We start from the raw sequence: 19,566 nt of genomic DNA on the forward strand, positions 1-19,566 counted from the left end.
TATCAAGCTTTGTTTTGATGTGACTTCCTACATCTTGCTTTAAGTTTTAGGTCTGATCTAACTGTGATTGTTGACAATCAGTTATTTAATGAGGTAGTCCACATTGCCTAGACTTTCACTAGATCTGATTATTATTCCACAAATAATTAAGTACAATATATCAGTTCTGTTTTTTTCTTTATGTTTAATGGAATTCTGTGAACATTGAGAATATATTACTTTTAGTGGTACACAGTTCTTGAGAAAGTGTCTTGATTTGTTTTTTTTACATTACCATTTGCGATAATTTTTTTTTAGCAGCTTGCTACAATATCATTTAATAAAAATAAAGTGTACTTGGTGATGGTAGAGAAAATATTGTTAGAGACTTCTTGGGTCAGGAAAGGCTCAGTTGCAAAAAATCAGGTGCTTGTTCACTTTGAGCTGTGGCATTCTGACTCCTTTCTCTCAAGAACAACTATAATATTGCTGCAAAGTTCGTTGGACTGAGAAGGACATCCTTGAACTTCACATGGACACTGAGTAGAGCTCTTCTATCTGCATTTTGAAGTACTCTCTCAGCTCGGGTCTCTTAGCCTTCAGTGTAGGTGTCAGCAGGCCATTTTGAACTGAGAACATGTCACTATGGATATAAATGGCTTTAACCTAAAAAACCAAATGCAGAATATATCTTTAGTAGGAGTCAAACACAGCATTTATAGCATACAGGGTAAGAGTTAGCAGGCAGAGAGGAACAGACATCTTGACTTAAGAATACCATGCTGAGTCAAAATTATATTCAAACACAGTCTATTTGATATGTCTGAAACACACCCTTTCCCCTTGCCATTCATTCATTCATTCATTCATTCATTCATTCAGCAACTTTACAGACATGATTAGTTTGTTTGGCTAGGCACCAAGAATACAAGGAGTCCTAAATACTAGCACCCTAAGTGGTGTATATTAGTGTTTACAGAGCAGACTGCAGGATCCGGGGCAATTTTTAACATGATGAGCAGAGAATGAAGAGCACAGACCTGAGGTAGAACAGTTAAAGTGAGGTGCAGTCAGGGAAGTCAGTGAAGATTTCACAATCATGTGAGTGTTCAAAAAATGAGTTGAGGCTAGGCATAGCTCTTAGCTGGTGCTTGCCTATCAAGTATGATGCATAGGTTTGCTCCCCCAACATCCTGTAAAACCAGGAAGTGGTAGCACCAAACCAGTACTCAGGAGGTAGAGGCAGGAAAGACAGAAGTTCAAAGTCACCCTTGGACATATATCAAGTTCAGCTTGGGATATCCTGTCTTAAATAGACAGTCAAGCAGCAATGGGGGGAAGTGGGTGGGGGAGAGTTCCACAGGCACAGTCATCAAGAACAAAACCAGGGTGAAGAAACAGGATATACAAAGGGACAACTAAGTGGCTTCTCGTCAGGACATAATGAAGTTAAGTGTAGTAGGGGTGAGGCTGAAGGCATTAGACAGGCCAGTGGTGGTGAAGGTTTAATTTTATTCCAAGCACAAGAGGGAAGGGCCAGAGACTTCTAAAGAAAGCAATGGCACACATGCACATGCACTGTGGGAAGAGCTCTCTGGGAGAAACTGGAAGATGGATTTGGGGAGAGTTAAGAGTAGAAGCCTATGTCCCGTTCACTGGAGACAAGACAATACTCATGGAGTGGAGGCAGACACAGAGATCGGTGAGCAGCTCAGAGTGAGTCGGAGGCACAGTGACGAGATGCAATGTGGAGAGAGGCTGCTGGGAGGACTCCCCAGTGCCTGCTTTAAATGGCTGCCTAGGGATGATGTAACTTTTACAAAGAACACAAAGGGAAAGGAGGGGGATGATGAAGTAAATCAATACTCTGCTGTGGATTAATTTTTGAGGCAGGACCTCATGTAGCTCAGACAGGCCTTATTCACCATGGAGCCGTGCATGATCTAGAACATAGGATCTCCCTTCCTCCCTCTCCTCAGTGCTGGGATAACAGGCGCACATCACCACACCTGGTTTGAGCAGCAGTAGGGGTGGGTAGAACTCAGGGTTCTGTGTATCCCAGGCAAGTACTCTACCACCTGAGCTACATCCCTAGCCTATGCCATGAGCTTTTGTCAAGTCTTTTAGAGAGGGGCGTGGAGGGGGGTGACCTAGTGTTCTCTCTGCTGCCTTCTATGTGGCAGGGACCAGGCTCCTCAGACAGTCTCTTTGCAAGGTGGATAGTGTACAAGAAAGGATGGAGGGATGGTCTAGGAGTGTCTCGTAGGACTTCTGTCATGTGTGGCTCCAACAGGAAGACTTCTAGGCAGTTGTCTGAGAATATTACATCTGAATCAGGGCTGAACACCTGAGTGGTGTGATCTTTAAGAAATTGTGTCCTGCTAACTAAGGCCAAATTAAGTGATGTCTGCTAAGGTAATGCACTCATATTGTCAAACATTGTTCTAACACATACTTTAAAAACTATATCGAAATGTGTGTGTTAAAATACCCATAGGGATTCAGGTATGGTTTTCGGTAACTAATGTTCATCGTACCTACAGCGTGTTGGGAACTATGTTTGGCATCAGGGACACAAGGAAAAACAAATAGTAGCTCTTACATGGAACCTGCAGTTCAATGAGAGATGCTAGCATTTGACAGACCTGTGTGGGGATGAGCTCTGGGGGAGGGCTACCAGTTGCTCCTCTGGTCTCTCTGCCCCACTTCCCCTGCGCTAATAGAACCCTGACTTAGTTGGGTCCAGAATCCATACCATGACTGTCCTGTTCTCTGATTTCTCAGCTCTGCTTTGCAGCTAGAGGCTAGCCATAAGATCCATATTTGGTTACTAGTCAAGAAAAAAAGACTCACATACCCTAAGCTTGCCAGGGTTTCAGCCATGTTTCATTAATATGTTTCTCTTCATTGTTGTGACCAAAATGCCTGACAGAATCAATATAAAGGGAGACCAGTGTCTCCTGGCTCATGGTTTCAGGGGGATTGAGTTCCTCGTGGCAGGGAGGCTGACACAACACCTTCATCAGTGGCAGCGGGAGGGAGGCTGACACTTGTTCTCATGGTGGTGGATGGAAAGCAGAGAGATTAGACCAGAAGAAGGGGTATTTGATCAAAGACTTCAGGGACCTACTTCCACCGTCAGGTCTTATTTCTTAAAAGATCTGTGACCTTTCCAAAATAGTGCTACAGGTTGGAAACTGAGTGCTCAAAACACGAGCCTGTGAGAGACAGGGTTTGTTAAAAAAAAAAAAAAAGGTATGTTTGGGCTGAACTGTGAAGAGTAAGTCAGTTTTGGCCAGATGTAGACAGCCAGAGAGTGGGTGGAGCAGGCTGCTCTGTGGCCCTATCAGAAGCATGTACTCAGGTAGAGGCAGTGATGTTCAAATCTCTACAGCCTATTACAGATGTGATACGTATGGCATAGAAGAGAGATGGGTCTGGAAAGAATGGCCATCCTGGAAAGAGCAGTACACATTGCTAGCAGGTTTGGACATGACTCTTGACATAGCTTTTATTATGGGAAATTGAGCCAAAATGGTTCTTTGAAAAGATGACTCTTAAGATAGATCAAGAAGCCAGGAAGCTGTCTCTGATATTAACAGTACATCATCCTAGCAGGTGGCTATTTAGAGGTGACAAAGAATTCTTTGCTCAAAAACTCCATTATAGCCACTGAATTTTTTTTTTACACACATACACAAAAACCCCACAAAAACCTCAAGACAAAAAAATTGCCTAATTATGAGTGTATTTAAAAAGAGGAGTTTTATTATTCATTTATGTTCATTCTCTCTCTCTCTCTCTCTTTCTCTCTCTCCCTCCTTCCCTCCCTCCCTCCCTCTCTCCCTCCTCCCCTCCTTCTCTCCCTCCACCCCCTCTGGTGTTTTGCCTGCATGTATGTCTGTGCAACATGTGCATACAGTGCCTGCAGAGACCAGAAGAGGGCATCATATCTCTTGGAACTGGAGTTACAGACAGTTGTGAGCCTCCTTGTGGGTGCTGGGAATCAAAACCAGGTTCTCCTGTAGAGCAACAACTTCTCTTAACTGCTAAGCCATCTTTCCAAGTCCATTTGTATGTATGTGTGTGTGTATGTATGTATGTGTGTGTGTGGATGGATGGATGGATGGATGGATGGATGGATGAATGGATGGATGGATTTTTTTGTTTCTCATTGTGCACCCCTGGTTGGCCTGCAACTCACTACATAAACTCACAGGGATCTACCTGCTCTGCCTCCTGAGTGTACTACCATGCCTGGGTCTTTCTAGCTTTTAATAAAATTTATAGAAGAAATAGAAAGAAACTGCCTAATATTAGCCTTCTATCTTGAAACTTGTCATTGAAATGAGATTTATAGAACTTTCATTAAAAAAAAAAACCCATAGCATTCAAACATTGCATTGGAAAATAAGACCTCCAAAGTCTCCAACTATGTTATCTCATAAGACCATGAACTTCCCAGGGGCTGGCAAGATGGTTCCTTGGTTAAGAGCATTGGCTGCTTCTCTGAGATCCCAGGTTCTGTTACCAGCACCTACTTGGCAGCTCACAAACATCTGTAACTTCATATCCAGAGGATCTTATGCCCTCTGCTGACCCCAGAGGGAACTGCACTGTGGTACGTGAAGATATATTCAGGCAAAACACCCATACCCATAAAAAATATATATATATAAAATATATATATAATATAAATATATAAATATATATATAATATGTATAATATATATATCTCAGAAACTTAAAAAAGTAAAAACAAAAAACAAACTTTTGTAATCTGAAGAATCATACCAGTTGAAGTTTTTCAAAGGTATTAACTCAAGTTTTCTTGTAGATAATAAACAAAACTAAATCATTTAAGAGGGAAGATGGAAAGAAAGATAAACATATCCATAAATCAGGAAAATGATAAACCCATCTCTAAGTTGATTCTGTAGGCACCCATTTCAATGAGAAGCAACACAATATTACTAAGGAGAGTTTCACTGGTTAGAAGTTGAAAAAAATCTACGTGTCAAACTTTATTTTGTATTGTTTATACAAGTTAGAGAGGCACTCAAATACCAAGAACATTATTAATTCGCAATTAAGTGTGCTCAAATATCTGCTAGCCATCTACTTGTTGATAGGACAGTTTAAGTGTATCCTATTTACTTATTAATCTACTTATTAAGCTACACGTTTTTAAAGACCTCTGTAAATTACTAATGGCTGACCTATTTCTTAGAATTGCATGTTTCTGGAAATTACATCACAATGAATCCTTTTTTTTCTAATTCAAAGTTTAGTACAAGCAACCTAGCTCAGTAACCCTGGACTCCTAAAGTTTATACAGGATAACTTAAACTCTGGATGTCATTCTTTGTGTGTTTAGAGCTAATTCTTCAAGGCTGGACAGGTGGGTCAGCAGGTGAGAGCACTTACTGCTCTTGCAGAGGACACAGGTTTGGTTCCCAGCACCTCACAACCATCCCAGGGATGTGGCAACATCTTCTGGCCTCTGAGGGCACTACATACCCATGTAGTGTACTTAAATACATGCAGACTAGATAAGTCTCACTACATACCCCTTGGTTGGACTTGAGTCTATGATCCTCCTGTCTTAGGAGGTTGACCTTTTGTTTTTGTTTGTTTCTTTCTTTGGGACAAGGTCTTAAAGTCTCAGTTGGTCTAGAACTTGCTTTGTAGTTGGGACAGCCTTGAATTTCTGATCTCTCTGCATCTACTTTCCACCTGCTGGGATTATATAAACACACTGCCTCCATGCCTAGTGTATGTGGTGCTGGGATCAAATCCAGGGCTACACACTGGGCAGCTACTTGCCAGTTAAACCATACCCCCAGCCTCTGGCCATTTATTTTTGAAAAGGGAAAAGACCAAGACAAACATGGACTGTGGATCAATCGGGACAACTTCTGTGAAGGACAGCCTGTATCGGGAGCGCACCTTCCTCTGGGTGGACAGGAGCCCTGCCATTTGTTTTGCTATGGTCAGCTGAGGCTCTGTGTGCTGGGGAGGATGGCATGAAGCAGTGTGGACAGAATGACAGAGAAAACCGAGAGGTGACAACCTTGGCAACAAAACCGAGATCTCTGGGATGCCGCATGACTTTCCTGCATCTGAGGTTACCATGGTGAGGGCAGATTATTAGAGCAGAAACTACACAGGGCACATGGACGCTCAAGAACTCTCTTTTCTCACTAGTGTTCTAACCAAAGGCACTGAAAAACACTGCAATTTTAAGGTTCCTAAAATAACCTTAAGAATATCACACACAGACACACACAGTCTCTCTCTCTCTCTCTCTCTCTCTCTCTCTCTCTCTCTCTCTCTCTCTCCCTCCCTCCTTCCTTCCCTCCATACCTCCCTCCCTCCTCCCACTCCTAACCCTTGTGTCTTGTGCAAGTTATACATCTCAGCACCAACAGATGGCGTACAGGACTTAGGAATTCCCAAGGATGTCACCAGGTACATCTCCAGCTGGTCCTTCACATTACCCCTGACTGCAGGGTCTGGAACCACTCAGGGGCAGCCCCTGAACCATACGGCCACATGTGACCCAGTCACATAGATCCTCATTAAAGAAAGACCACAAAATAAGTTCTACCAAATTTTGAAATTGAAATAACCATAGTGGCAAGAATGGACTGTCTACTCTGAGAAGTACTGCAGGCAGTCAGCATGCCTTTAGTCAAGCCTCAGCTGTCCTAAGACACTTACTGACAAGTGAAAGTTTGTTTCTCAAACTGGTTAAATTTAAACATCTGTTCCAAGAGAAAAACAATCTTAAACACTGAAACTATGTTTAGATTTCTCTAGCTTGAATGAAGAAATTAAAACCTAAGCTAGATACGGTAGTTAGCTCACGCCTGTAATCCTAACACGTGTGAGGCTGTGACAGGAGAACTGTGGTAAGTTCAGGACCAGCCTGGGCTACATAATAAGTAGCAGGCCAGCATGTTCTGACCTGAAACCATTATAGCATGAGACCCTGTCCAAAACCAAGCAACACAACAATAACAAGAGAAATCTTTGTACATAAACATTTTAATTCAGATTAAACATAAGAATTTTACATTTAAAACCAACTTTAAAATAGTTAGTTGTAGGCTATCATCAAACAGCATACAAAATTTAAAACTGCTTATAAGCCTTGCAGATCCCTCACACTATATTTTTGGGAAATTTTGATGGAAAACACGTTTGTTTGTTTGTTTGTTTGTTTGTTTTTGAGACAGGGTTTCTCTACAGAGTCCTGGCTGTCCTGAAACTATGTAGATCAGGCTGGCCTTGAATTCAAAGAGATCTGCCTCCTACATGCTGGGATTAAAGGCATATGCTAACAAACCCTTTGAAAAAGCAGTTCTTGAAAAAATTTTTGCTACATTTCTCTCTCTCTCTCTCTCTCTCTCTCTGTGTGTGTGTGTGTGTGTGTGTGTGTGTGTGTGTATAAGCAAGCATACACTCAGAACACACATGCATGTACAAATATGCACATACATGTGTGGAGTTCAGAGGTCAGCTTTCAGGAGTTGGTTTTCTCTCCTCCCATTATATGGGACACAGGAACTGAACTCAGGTCATCTGGTGTGGCAACAAGCACCTTTACCTCCTGAGTCATCTCGCTGTCCCCAAAGAACAATTATGAATACTGAGTTTATGAAAGACAATTATCTCAAAATCCAAAGGATAAAACTTTTATCAGCATGTTACAGGTTCTGCTTAGCACCTTCTTCTTTTACTTAAGAAACATGGCTTTTACTTAAGAGCATAGATGATAACGGGAAGGTGGACTGAGCATGCTCAGCTACAGGAAGCTCAGAGGAACTGAATGTCCTTTGTTGGCAGGTGCTTTGTTTCCTCCTCCTTTGCAAAAGGCCCCTGGGCTGATAGTGTTCTCCTAGCAAGTAAGCTTGCCTGCAGCTGCTAAGACAGCAGTGCCCATAAAAGTAAAAATAAGGTAGGGTGCTTGGGAGCCTGACCAGACCCACGTGATTTACCAGTGACAGCAAGTCTTCTATTTCAGCCTTACGATCGCCTGCAGTTATAAGCGTAACAAGCCCAGCCTTACTTGCCCAGCGACCTATTTTAGCTCAGGCGCAGGAGGTTGCAGTTGGCTCAGAACAGCCCTTCAGGAGGTCTTTTTGTGTGTAGCCTTCTAGCTGGCCACATACCAGACAGAGAGAGAGAAAGAGCCCAGGTCAGGGTCACCATGCTTCGATGCAAAGGAACATAATGGGTGTGAGAAAGGTCAGTTACCTGTTCAAAAGAATGCAGTCCACTTTCTTTCCCCAACATCACCATGTCATCCAGAATGGCTTTCTTCAATTCCTGAATTGAACCATGTAAGTGAAACAATAACACATTTCAAAACAGGGATAGGGGGGTGGCACAGTAGATAGAGGGAACAAGGTTTTGAATTAAGGTCAACCAGTGAGAGAGCAGACACATGCTCTTCTCTGTTCCTTCCCTGTTGAGGGTAACCTGGTGCATCCCAATTGCTACCACTCTCCAGGACAGAAAGAAGGCAAATGGTCCAAGGTCACCATGGGTGCGTTAGGGCATGCTTTGTTTTAAGTGGTCTGTTGGTCATCCTGGAAGTGTTGCCACCCCCTATGCAAGCTCAGGGCTTGGGGGGCAGAGGAGGGTGGATAAAATCAGAGATGGCAGCTTGTGTCTGATGCTGAAACAGAACAGCAACCCTCCCTAGATGTATGTCAATATAATTCCATGATGGTGAGAATGTAGATGCTTTAAGCAGAAAGAGCTGTGTTACTGTTTCCATTCTATTGTTCCTTCTTAACCCAGTATACATGAGCTCCACCTTCCCTAGGCAAGGGCGGGGCTACAGGGTCAGAGAGCCCGTGTTCACATCGAACTCGGCTGTGAACCAGCTGTGTGGTCTGGGACAAATCACCCTTCCAAGCTATGGAGCAGTGGGGTTAGATAAACTTTGTGTGATGATCCCTGGTCCCAAGAACCCAATGGTTTACTCCGATTCTAAAAAGAGAGCAGGGATGTCTTTAACAACCACAAAAGGATAAATCTCTGGCTTAGAGTTCCTAAAATGTGTAAAGTAATCCCAGGTACATCTTATGCATTTAGATTTTACGGTCATTAGCTTTTCTATCTTCTTGTTATGTGACTTATAAAACACTCAGCAGCCTGTTGGGAGGCACCTGGGGGTACAAACCTTATTTGTGCAGAGTTCCTGATAGGTCCCTTCGATTCCTTTCTTCTGAGCCCAGGAAGGCATGACTTCAGGGTCAGGCACGACAATGCCAACCAGAAAGGCCTACAAAGCCCACCAGAAAAGCACAGTCATGACAAAAGTTTTTAGAGCTCTCATTTGTGGTCCAGCATTAAAAATAATCTCTTGACATTCTCAGACTCCACCCTTTCCTAAAAATAAGTCTACAGTTATGAAACATTTATTCAGAGGTTATAAAACATGTCTACTAGTGTGCTACATGGTCCTGGCTGATCACGTCTGATACAGGCCTGATCAGTGGATAAGTATTTGATTAGCTTGCCTGAGGCCCTGAGTTCAAGCTCCAGTTCCAAAAGCCAAAAAATTAAACACACACACGCGCGCGCACACACACACACACATGCACACACATACACACATATACACATACATACACACACATATATACACACATACACACACATACACATACATATACACACATGCACACACAAACACACTCACACTCACACTTCTGATATACCCCCAGATTTTCATGTCAACCTCAGATCTGCACATCTTGGAGGATGCTAATCTAACAACTTGATTGATCCAAATTCTGTGAGCCAAAACATTTCCCAGAACTTCCAAACTACTTCCAATTTATTCCTGAAGAACTGTTTTAAATTTTTTTGGCTATTTTCTTTAAAAGTGATTTAAGGTTTAATTATATAAACAAATACACAGGATAGAATAGAGTCAGCAACATTCTGATACATAGAATATCTTTTTGTTTTTTTTTCTGACCGTGACCTAAATGATATTGACAGCAAATTTTAATACTGATAAGCAATATTATCATCAGTAACATTCCTTGCATTACTATATATTAATCTACCTGCACAATTGATTCGCGTATTAAAAATCGAAACAGCAATGTTCAGAGGGTGGGATATCTCAGTGGTCTCAGTGGTAGAGTGCCTGCTTAGCATGGAGTAAGGCCCTGAGTTCAACCCACAGCAACACAGACAGACAGACAGACAGACAGACACACAGACACAGACATAGACACAGACACACACACACACACACACACACACACACACACATACACACATACACACACACAATCAGAAAAGCAAAAATACTGAATTTTCATTTAATATCTTGTTTCAAGAAACCCCTCCTTAGATGTTAGTGGGCATACATTAAAAGTTACTGGAAATGTCTATGGCTATGTCTTCAAGGAACTCACCGCAGTTAACCAAATCCTAAGTAATTAAGATTTCTTCTGAGCTCTTGGTTTGAGGCTGAGGCTGCCCTCAAACTCATGATCCTTTTACCTCTGCATGCATCGCCGTGCCTGGTTTTATGTGGCACTGGGCACAGAACCCAGGACTTCCTGCTTGCCAGGCAAGTGCTCTGCTCAGTGAGCTTGATTCCCAAGCCCTGTAATTTCTCTTTTAGAAAGGAATTTTTCCTCTTGACTAGAAATGTATCAGTGAGTCCTGGTGGTTGACTAGAAATCAAAATGTAATCTGGAGGTTCTGGCAGGCCAGTATGAGTGGGAGCACTGGAGCAGTGGTGCTCACCTTTAAGCTGTCCCCGTGGACGTAGATTTGTGCCACAGGTTCACTCCTGATGTAGATGTTCTCAATCTTCTCTGGTGCAACGTATTCCCCCTGAGCAAGTTTAAATATGTGCTTTTTCCGATCGATGATTTTAAGTGTTCCCTCCTGTGGAGTGGAACAGACAGCTTCCTAAGACAGTGCTCCCATTTCCAAGCTGGAGCTGCTCCTCCACGGTGCAGACTTACCCTGTACACCCCAGCACCCCAGAGCTGCTCCACTCTGTGTCTACAGAGATGTTGCATGGGGCTTGATGGAGCCATCGCCCACCACAGGTGAGTGACAAACCAGTTCTTCTGGGCCCTGAGCATCCACCACCACAGGTGGGTGACAAACCAGTTCTGCTGGGCCCTGAGCATCCACCGTCCTTTCTTCTGTATCTGTACCGGCCTTACTAGGCCTTCCTACTTCCCCAGTCACCCTCACCCTGCCCCGCCCCATGCCCTGAAGCAGACATTTATCTATCTGCCTCTGCACAGATCCTGTCTGTCCCACCAGGGCTCCTCTTGCCCAGGCCCATGCTTCAGCTGCATCTTGTTTCCCACCAGCATCTCCAGATCCACTCTCTTTACCTCACTAGAGTCTGGTGCCCCAGCTACTGCCTCAATCCCAGAGTGCCCTTGCAGATTCCTCAGAGAGCTGGTGATCACCCAGCCACTAGATCATCTCCCCAGTATCCACTGGCAGGGAGGGCAGGGGATGAGTGCCGGTGCCAGTGGCCTTCGAGACTCTTTACCTCAATGACCCTGGGACCTTCTGAGTTCCTGGGGTGATGAAGTGGCACATAATCCATTTATCTCTGGGAAGAGCACACCAAGGATAGACAGACATTTCCATATGCTTAAGTTGCTGGCTAGATCTCTTCACGGGCTCCCAGAACTCATCATGGTCAGCGACCCCTATCAGGCTGTGAAAATCTGTCCACCTAGGATATGGCTCACCCAGAATGAGGCTGTTGGAGATTGTTGTCCTCACTGCCCTAGCCTGGGTCATCCCTGTCTGGCTCACCTCTCCTTCTCCTTCCCTCCCTCCCTCCCTCCCTCCCTCCCTTTCTTCTTCTTCCTCCTCCTCCTCCTCCTCTTCCTCCTCTTCCTCCTCCTCTCCCCCTTCTCTCTCTCTCTCTCTCTCTCTCTCTCTCTCTCTCTCTCTCTCTCTCTCAGCTCAGGCTCATCAGTCCTCACACATAGACTCTCTCACCCTCACCTCTTTTTCCTCCTCCCACAGAAACCAACCACATCCTGAGCAGACAGACTCCTGCATACCCTCTATGCCCACATCAACTGTCTGGCCCTCCAGGGCCAGAGCAATCTCTCCAGGAAAGGAAAAGAACGCGGGCCTCTTTTTCTCCACACCAGGGCTGGATCCCCGATGCTTCCCTACACTAGCTTCTTTGGTCTTCATAGCCACAGCTGCTATTGCCAGCTCTGCTCCTCTAATGAAGAAAATGAGGGTCTGCTAATTAATCCTCATTAGTCAGGAATTAGTTAACTCCTCCACAGCCATGGGGCTAGGAAACAGAGGACGCAGGGTTGAGATCCAGGGCTTTCTAGATTAGAGGACTTCGTCATCTATAACTATAAAACAATAATTTTTAAAAGCACAAATGTTTCTTAAACATAATCACTGAAGCCTTGCACATGGTCTTCTAAAAAATGGGGCAAAAAAAGGGTAAAAAACACTGCCCATCTGCTCATTTTAATCAAGCTGACACCAAAATCAGAGTCACATCTTAGAAGAAAAATTACAGATTGATCTTGTTTATGGATAGAGACAGAAAGGCACAAACACGTGCTGGAGAACAGTATGAGAGTCACATCATGGCCACTATGAACTTAAGCCACGAACGCACAATTAGCCTGATGGGAGAGACATAGAAAGGATAAACAGTCATTTCAAATGGAAGAAGAATTTCAATGAAGATTCAGCCTTATTTAGAAATTATGGTAATTTTTGATTCTGACTCCATGGCTCCTGGCCGCTGTTTGAGTGTCTTGGGTCTGAGCGCCCCAGCTGCTTCACGGGAGTCTATCCACTCACTTCCTGCCATGCCTGAAATGGTGGCGGCTTCATTCAGACTCAGTGCCTCAGATTTGACTGTTTATTGTTCTGGGACAGGTATAGGGTTTCTTTCTGGAGACAGGCATAGTATTTTCTTTATGAAAAAAACAATATAGGAGCCAGGCATTATGGCACATGTCCATAATCCCAACAATTGGGAGGTTGGGACACATTTGAGTTCAGCCAGGGCTATACACAGAGATAAACAGAAAGATCTCTCAAGAACCCCATCAGCATCACCACCACCACCACCACCACCATCACCACCATCATCACCATCACCACCACTAGCAGCAGCAGCAGCAGCAGCATCACCACCACCACCATCATCATCATTGCCATCACCACCAATACATAAAAGCAAAAAATGATGAAATTGATTGCAGGGCCTTGAGTCTCAATTGTCCTTGGCTTATGGGACAACCTTCCCACCAAGGGTATCCATGCCCCACAGGGCCTCTACAGCCCCTCTCCTACACATCTGTGGGGCTTCTGTTGGAGCTGACTGTCTACTAATCCTGGCCCGACTGTCTCTTCCAGTCTCTCTTTTCCTCTTGGCCTAAGAGTCAGGTCCAGTGTGTGCCTGTTCTCTGCTTCTTCCCTCAACCCCACTCATGCCAAAAACAAACATAAAAATAAAAATGTATGTCTTCCCTGAGCAGAGTTCCTGTCCCAGAGAATACACCGGAGACTTGTCTTTGTCTGCTACATGCATGAAGGTTTCTCAGAGGCAAGCGCACAGGCCCAAACAGAGGCAAATTGGCTCATCTAGCCTCAGAGCCAGGGAGAGAGCCCATATTGCTTGTGTACCTGATAAACTCAGCACTCAGGTTCTAACCAAACAGCAGTGACCTTCCAGACACACAGAGAGGCCCTCTGGCTGAGTGACACCAGGCAAGGGCTCTGCGTGTTGGCAATAGAGTTTGTTTCCCCTCAGAGGATTTGTATGAGTGTCTGATACCTGCCAGGCACTGTGCTAAGTGTTTTGTACCCATGACCTCATTCGTTCTTTGTGACAACATCCAAGGCAACATCCTATTGCCTTCCAGAGGCAAATAACATTATTATCTTCATTTTTGAAATAGGGAAATGTGGACAAGAAAGATGGTTTAGTGAGTAAAGGCACTTTCTGTCAAAGCTTGGGATTTGAATTTGATCCCCAAGACTCTTATGGTAGGAGGAGAGAATCCATGCATGCAAGTTGTCCTCTGACCTCATGATCACTATGAGGTGCATGTGTGCGCATACACCCACACAAACATGCACATGTGCATGCATGCACATGGACAGGTACACAGAATAAATAAATAACACACACACAGGTACATGAAAGAAAAGGGGGGAAGAGAGGGGGAGGAAGAAATACTTTTTTAAAATAAGAGAATGAGGCAAATTTGTTTGGGCTAAAAAACTGGGAGGCATAGCCAAAGAATGTGTCGAAGATTTAGTTTCTTATTCTACAGATGGGCCAGGGTGTAGCCCAAAATAGGAGTGTAGCTTTGCTCAAGGTGATAAAAACAACTACCAGCAGAGTCACAGGAACTGGAGTACCTCTTATCCATCAATGCCAAGTGTTTCCCTTTTCCAGATGCCAAGCTCTCAGCTGTGGCTGGTGTCCCTGGCTGTAGTGGCTTGAATGAATATGGCCCCCATAGACTCAAGGGAGTGGCATTATTTGGAGGCATGGTCTTGTTGGGTTAGGTGTAGCCTTGTTGGAAGAACTGTGTCACTGGGGGTAAGCTTTAGGGCTCCAGAAGCCCAAGTCAGGCTCACAGGCTGTCTTTCTTCTTGCTGTTTCCCCATTTGGATGTAGAACTCTAAGCATCATATCTGCCTGCATGCTGCCATGCTTCCACCATCATGGGAATAAACCTCTGAGCCATAAGCCATCCCCAATGAAATGTTTTTCTTTATGAGAGTTTCTGTGGTCATAGTATCTCTTCATAGCAATAAACCCCTAACTACACACTGACTTTCTCAGATCTACTCAAGAAGTGTACTTCCTTCTACTTAGCCACCAGCCTCCACACACTGTTAAACCTTTTCCTGGATTCCATGAGGGATAGGACATTGTTTTAAAGAAGGCCCAACATGCAGGCCACTGTCACTTTCACTGGAGCAATGGGAGCAGGAAGCTTGGGACAAGGTTGGGCCACACATGGACAGGTGGCCCCTCAGTGAACTGGTCTGCACACCCACTCGTCACTGACATGAGGGTGGAGCACCAGCCTCCAAACGTACATACCGGCAGCCATTTCCCAATGTCTCCAGTGTGAAGCCAGCCGTCACTGTCCAGGGCCTCCTTTGTCCTGTCTTCATCTTTTAAGTAGCCTTTGAACACGTTTGGTCCTTTCACACATATCTGTGGGGGCAAACGGTACGGCTTTGTTCATTCATGATGTAGGAGATCCAACACTGACAGATCATCAGTGGACATGAGAAAAAGTGTGCTCTCTTGTCTACCGGAAGGCCTCTGTGGAGACTGTGGCAGGACCAGAGGGTATGAAGCACCCCCTCTGATGTCCCTTGCCTTCTCTGAAGCATTGTCTTCTCTGTGCTAGCCTCCCTTTCTTCATTTATCACTTCTCCCTCAGGAGTCCCTGACCTTGGGCTTATGCTGTTTTGGGACACTCACCACAGATACTGATGACTAGACGATCCTGCCAGTGATGCTCAGGCCCCCTGCTTTACTGGCTGGCAGGAAGCCTGACTCTCTACCCACTCCCTAGAGCTGAGCAAGAACAGCTCAGCTCTGCCCACTTCGTTTGGCCTATTTGATGTATGGCCATGTTTCTGATGAGACAAGCTATACTGTAGTAATCCATGCCACAATGGTGTGTGTGTGTGTGCTTCTTTTAAAGTCCAAAAATTAAATGCTCTTGATTTAGAACCACTCAGTCTTAGTGGGGTTGGCTGAATCAAGTACACGAATAACTTAAAATGACTTTGCATACAGGTAAAGAAAAAAATGGCTCCATCCCCACTGTTTTTAGCTTCTGCTTGACTACACACGTGACATCCATAGAAGCAAGAAGTGACATCTTAACCTCACCTCTCCTTCTCCTTTGCAGGTCCAGTAGTTGAGTTCCTCTGCATCGACTAGCTTGATATGGTTGCAGGGCAGAGGTGCCCCTACATGCCCTAGGATGCCAGAACAAGGTGACGCTAGTCAGTGGTTTGGTACTGATGGTACTCGACATCCCTGGGGGATCCCCAAGCATTCTGGTAGAGTAGAGCATGCCTCCAATCCCAGAACTTGAGAGGTAGAGGAGAAGTATCAGGAGCTCAAGGTCATCCTAGGCTGTACAGTGAGTAGTTTGAGTCTAGCCTAGGCCACATGAGGCCTTACCTCTAACAAAACAGAGACAAAACAAAACGGAAGCAAACTCCTAAGTGGGTTAAAACAGGAAGCTGTGGGACCAGAGCAACACACCTTTACACAGGTGCTGGTGACAGGGACAAACTGAGGGTAAAATACACACACACACACACACACACACACACACACATACACACACACCACACTTCTTAAAATTCACTATAGTACCTAGGCTGACCCCAAACTTGTGGTTATGTGTGTCAGTCAGCCTTATCAGTCTTGCAATTATAGGAGGGCACCACCATATGAGGCTTACATTGGTTGTTAATTTATCTACATGTATTAGTATGGTGTGTGTGTGGGGGGGGACGCATGCCATAGCACATGTGTAGAGGTTCGAGGATGGCTTGGAGGTGTCAGTTCTCTCCTTCCATCATGGGGATTGTCAGGCTTGGTAGCACAAGCCTTGACCTCTGAACCACTTACTGATGCTTATATTTGGTTCTTACAGAGCGGGACAAACATAGTTGACCCAGTACAAACCTACATGGGGGCCCTGAGTAAGGTAGGAGTCTCATGTCCACAGTGCACATGGTTAGGAGGCTTCACAGTGCTGCCCACATCAAAACATTTTTTCCAGCTAGGCATAGTGGTGCACAGCCGTAACAGCATCATCCAGGAGATGAATGTGGACGATCAGGAGACTGAGGCCAGCCTGTGCCACACATGGACCCTTAGATCATCAACTACAACCATTATGTCTTCTCTCTTAGTCAGGCTTTGGACTGGTGTGTACAGAAACAACAGTGCTTGCTACACTGAAGACTTGGACTGAGGTCTGGGATGAGGCATGAGGGTCTGTATTTCCTCACAGGCACCTAGGCAATATTGATGCTATTGTACCCGATATTGCGCTTAGGTAAGCAAGGGACAGAAAACCAGGATGCAGTTACTCATCCCTGGGGGGGGGGGGGAAATCAAACTCCAAAGTTTGAAGATCTTTTGCACTCCAGCCACAAGATCCTATCCAAGTCACTCACTAGCCATTGTGAGCTTTACTTCATGCTGGGAAGCTAGGCAGGTGCTGGCCAAGGTCCTGAACCAAATGTGATATGAAAAAGAAGGTGGTGGCACTTGGGTTTCTTTTTTAGAAGACATATTGATAAACCTGTTGTGATAGTTTGCAAAGAGACATCATTTTTCTGACACCCAGCCTCCTAGGGTTTCCAGTAAGGATGAATTTAAAACTCAACAGTTTTAAGTGGGAAAAGGTTAAGGATGGCATCCAAGGTCAGTGGGGTTAGAGTGGGCTCAGAGGGGAAAGGGCTTGTTACCAAGTCCTGTGTCCTAAGTTTGATCCCCAGAAGCTACATGGTGGAGAGAACTGACTCTTGTAGTGATATTCACACACACACTGTGAGATGCACATGCTTTCTCTCCCACACATATAAATAAATGTAATTTTTTTAAAAGAATGAAAGTGTCCAAAAGGAATGGAATTCATGGAATGGTGGCTTGGTACAGTGGACACAACAAGGAGAAAACACACACACACACACACACACACACACACACACACACACACACACACGGCTAGGTGCTGGAGAAATGGCTCAGCTTGCTGCTCTTACAGAGAAGAATTTGGTTTTCAGCATCCCCATTAGGCAGCTCAAAACCACCTGCAACTTTGGCTCCAGGGGATCTGCTGCCCTCTTCTGGCCCCCATGGACACTTGGACTCATGTGCACAGCCCATATTCATATAATTAAAATTAAATATTTGAATTTTTTAAAAAATTAGTGAGCATGACTTCCAAAGATTGTTCCTGAAGAATATCTGTCAGTAGGAGAATGAACAAAGGGTTTGTATGGGAAGCATACAGCCTTCACCCAGCTTGAGTGAAATGAAATAGGGTTCATGAAAAAAAAAATCACTCCTTATCTGGCTCAGTCAAATGCAGTTTCCATTTTGAGTCTTCCTATCATGCTTCAAGATCTTGTGAAATACTGTTGCATTAACTAGCTTTTTTTTTTTTTTGCATGCACATCATTCCAAATTTTCCAGTTTGTATTTGAGCAAACGTAAGCACAAACAGTGACCCCAGGGGAAGCATGCTAAAGAATTCTCTTACTGGGTGCTTTCTAAGTTTGTTCAGTCCCTAGTCAGAGTCTGGTGATGGGTGACCCAAAAGCTAACTACTACAGACCTACTTCTGTCTTCCTAGGAGGAGGGATCTCCTCACACTGAGAGTGCGCATGGACCTCCTCTTTCTGAGGTTGCCACTGTCTTGTAGATATACCACAGGAACTCCATCCTCGAGACATGGTCCTCAGAGGAGCTGGAGACATGGCTCTTCTTCTAAAAGGACTGGGGTTTGATTCTTAGCACTCACATATTGGCTCACAACCATCCATCACTCTAGTTTTAGGGGATCTAACATTCTTTTCTGACCCCAACAGGCACCAGATACACACACTGTGCACATACGTACATGCAGGCAAAACACTCATACAATTTTTTTTTTAAAAAGAGAGTTGTCTGTTACAAGTCACATTCAACTCATAGCCTGCTTCTTTCATATTTAAACAAACAAACAAAAAACAAACAAACAAAACCCAGTTCTGAAACAACTGTAAGCAGAGCAGTGTGGTTATGTAGAATCTATAAAACTTGATGTACTGGTATTAGAAGCATTTACCACGTGGAGTTCTAGCCTGTGATCCACACTTTGCACAACTTCTATTTATAAAAACAAAAACAAAAGCAAACAAACAAAAAGCAGGAGAGCAAAGACGCTTGCTGCCAAGTTTGAAAAATCTCAGTTTGTCCCAGAAATCCACGGGATGAACAAACTCATGAATGTTGTTCTCTGACTTCCACAGTGTGCTAGGTTGTGTGTGCATGTGCGTGCACACATAAACAAAGTCAGTAAATAAATACAGTTTTAAATTACATATAAAAAATTTTAAATAGGGGAAAATACAAAAAAGAAAATGCAAAAGATTGCAGCAAAGAAAATATTAGGTCCACAGCTTCACAGCTCAGACAGCCCCACCCCCTACCACCATGCTCACCATACTACCACACCTCCTGCCCCCTCCACACCCTCTCCCCCACCACCTCCTGCAAGCTCTCCTACCTGATGTCCAGTCCCCTGGCGTTGTGAAGGTACACCCAGCTGTGCATTCAGTTTGCCCATAACCTTCATAGACCTTCAAGCAAAACAGAAACCGTGATGTGGGTCACACCGTCTCAGAACTGTCTGGTGGCCTCTCTTGGCCAGCTTGCCTCCCACTGACCATCTGTGGCTCCCAGCTGAGGATGATGGAGAACCATGGTGCCCTGGGTAGCTGACACTGGTGGAACTGAACACAGCAGGGCTATGCTGC

The 19,566-nt window shown here is 44.5% G+C and overlaps 1 protein-coding gene across 6 annotated transcripts in view; it reads right to left on the reverse strand.

Annotated features, from left to right (window-relative positions):
• The window catches only part of Acsl6 (acyl-CoA synthetase long chain family member 6), a 56,468-nt gene continuing 36,902 nt past the window's right edge, over positions 1-19,566 (reverse strand). For all 6 annotated transcript variants that reach the window (XM_028775862.1, XM_028775861.1, XM_028775864.1 and 3 more), the window contains 7 exons: positions 19,317-19,389; positions 15,911-15,999; positions 15,104-15,220; positions 10,765-10,908; positions 9,176-9,277; positions 8,242-8,313; positions 1-645 (listed from right to left, as the gene is read on the reverse strand). In XM_028775862.1, the coding sequence (XP_028631695.1) occupies positions 508-645; positions 8,242-8,313; positions 9,176-9,277; positions 10,765-10,908; positions 15,104-15,220; positions 15,911-15,999; positions 19,317-19,389 (735 nt within the window). In that variant the 3' untranslated portion in view covers positions 1-507. The remainder of the gene's footprint in view (positions 646-8,241; positions 8,314-9,175; positions 9,278-10,764; positions 10,909-15,103; positions 15,221-15,910; positions 16,000-19,316; positions 19,390-19,566) is intronic.

This window comes from Grammomys surdaster, unplaced genomic scaffold (genome assembly GCF_004785775.1).
Source record: "Grammomys surdaster isolate TR1022 unplaced genomic scaffold, NIH_TR_1.0 262, whole genome shotgun sequence".
NCBI classification, from domain to species: domain Eukaryota; kingdom Metazoa; phylum Chordata; class Mammalia; order Rodentia; family Muridae; genus Grammomys; species Grammomys surdaster.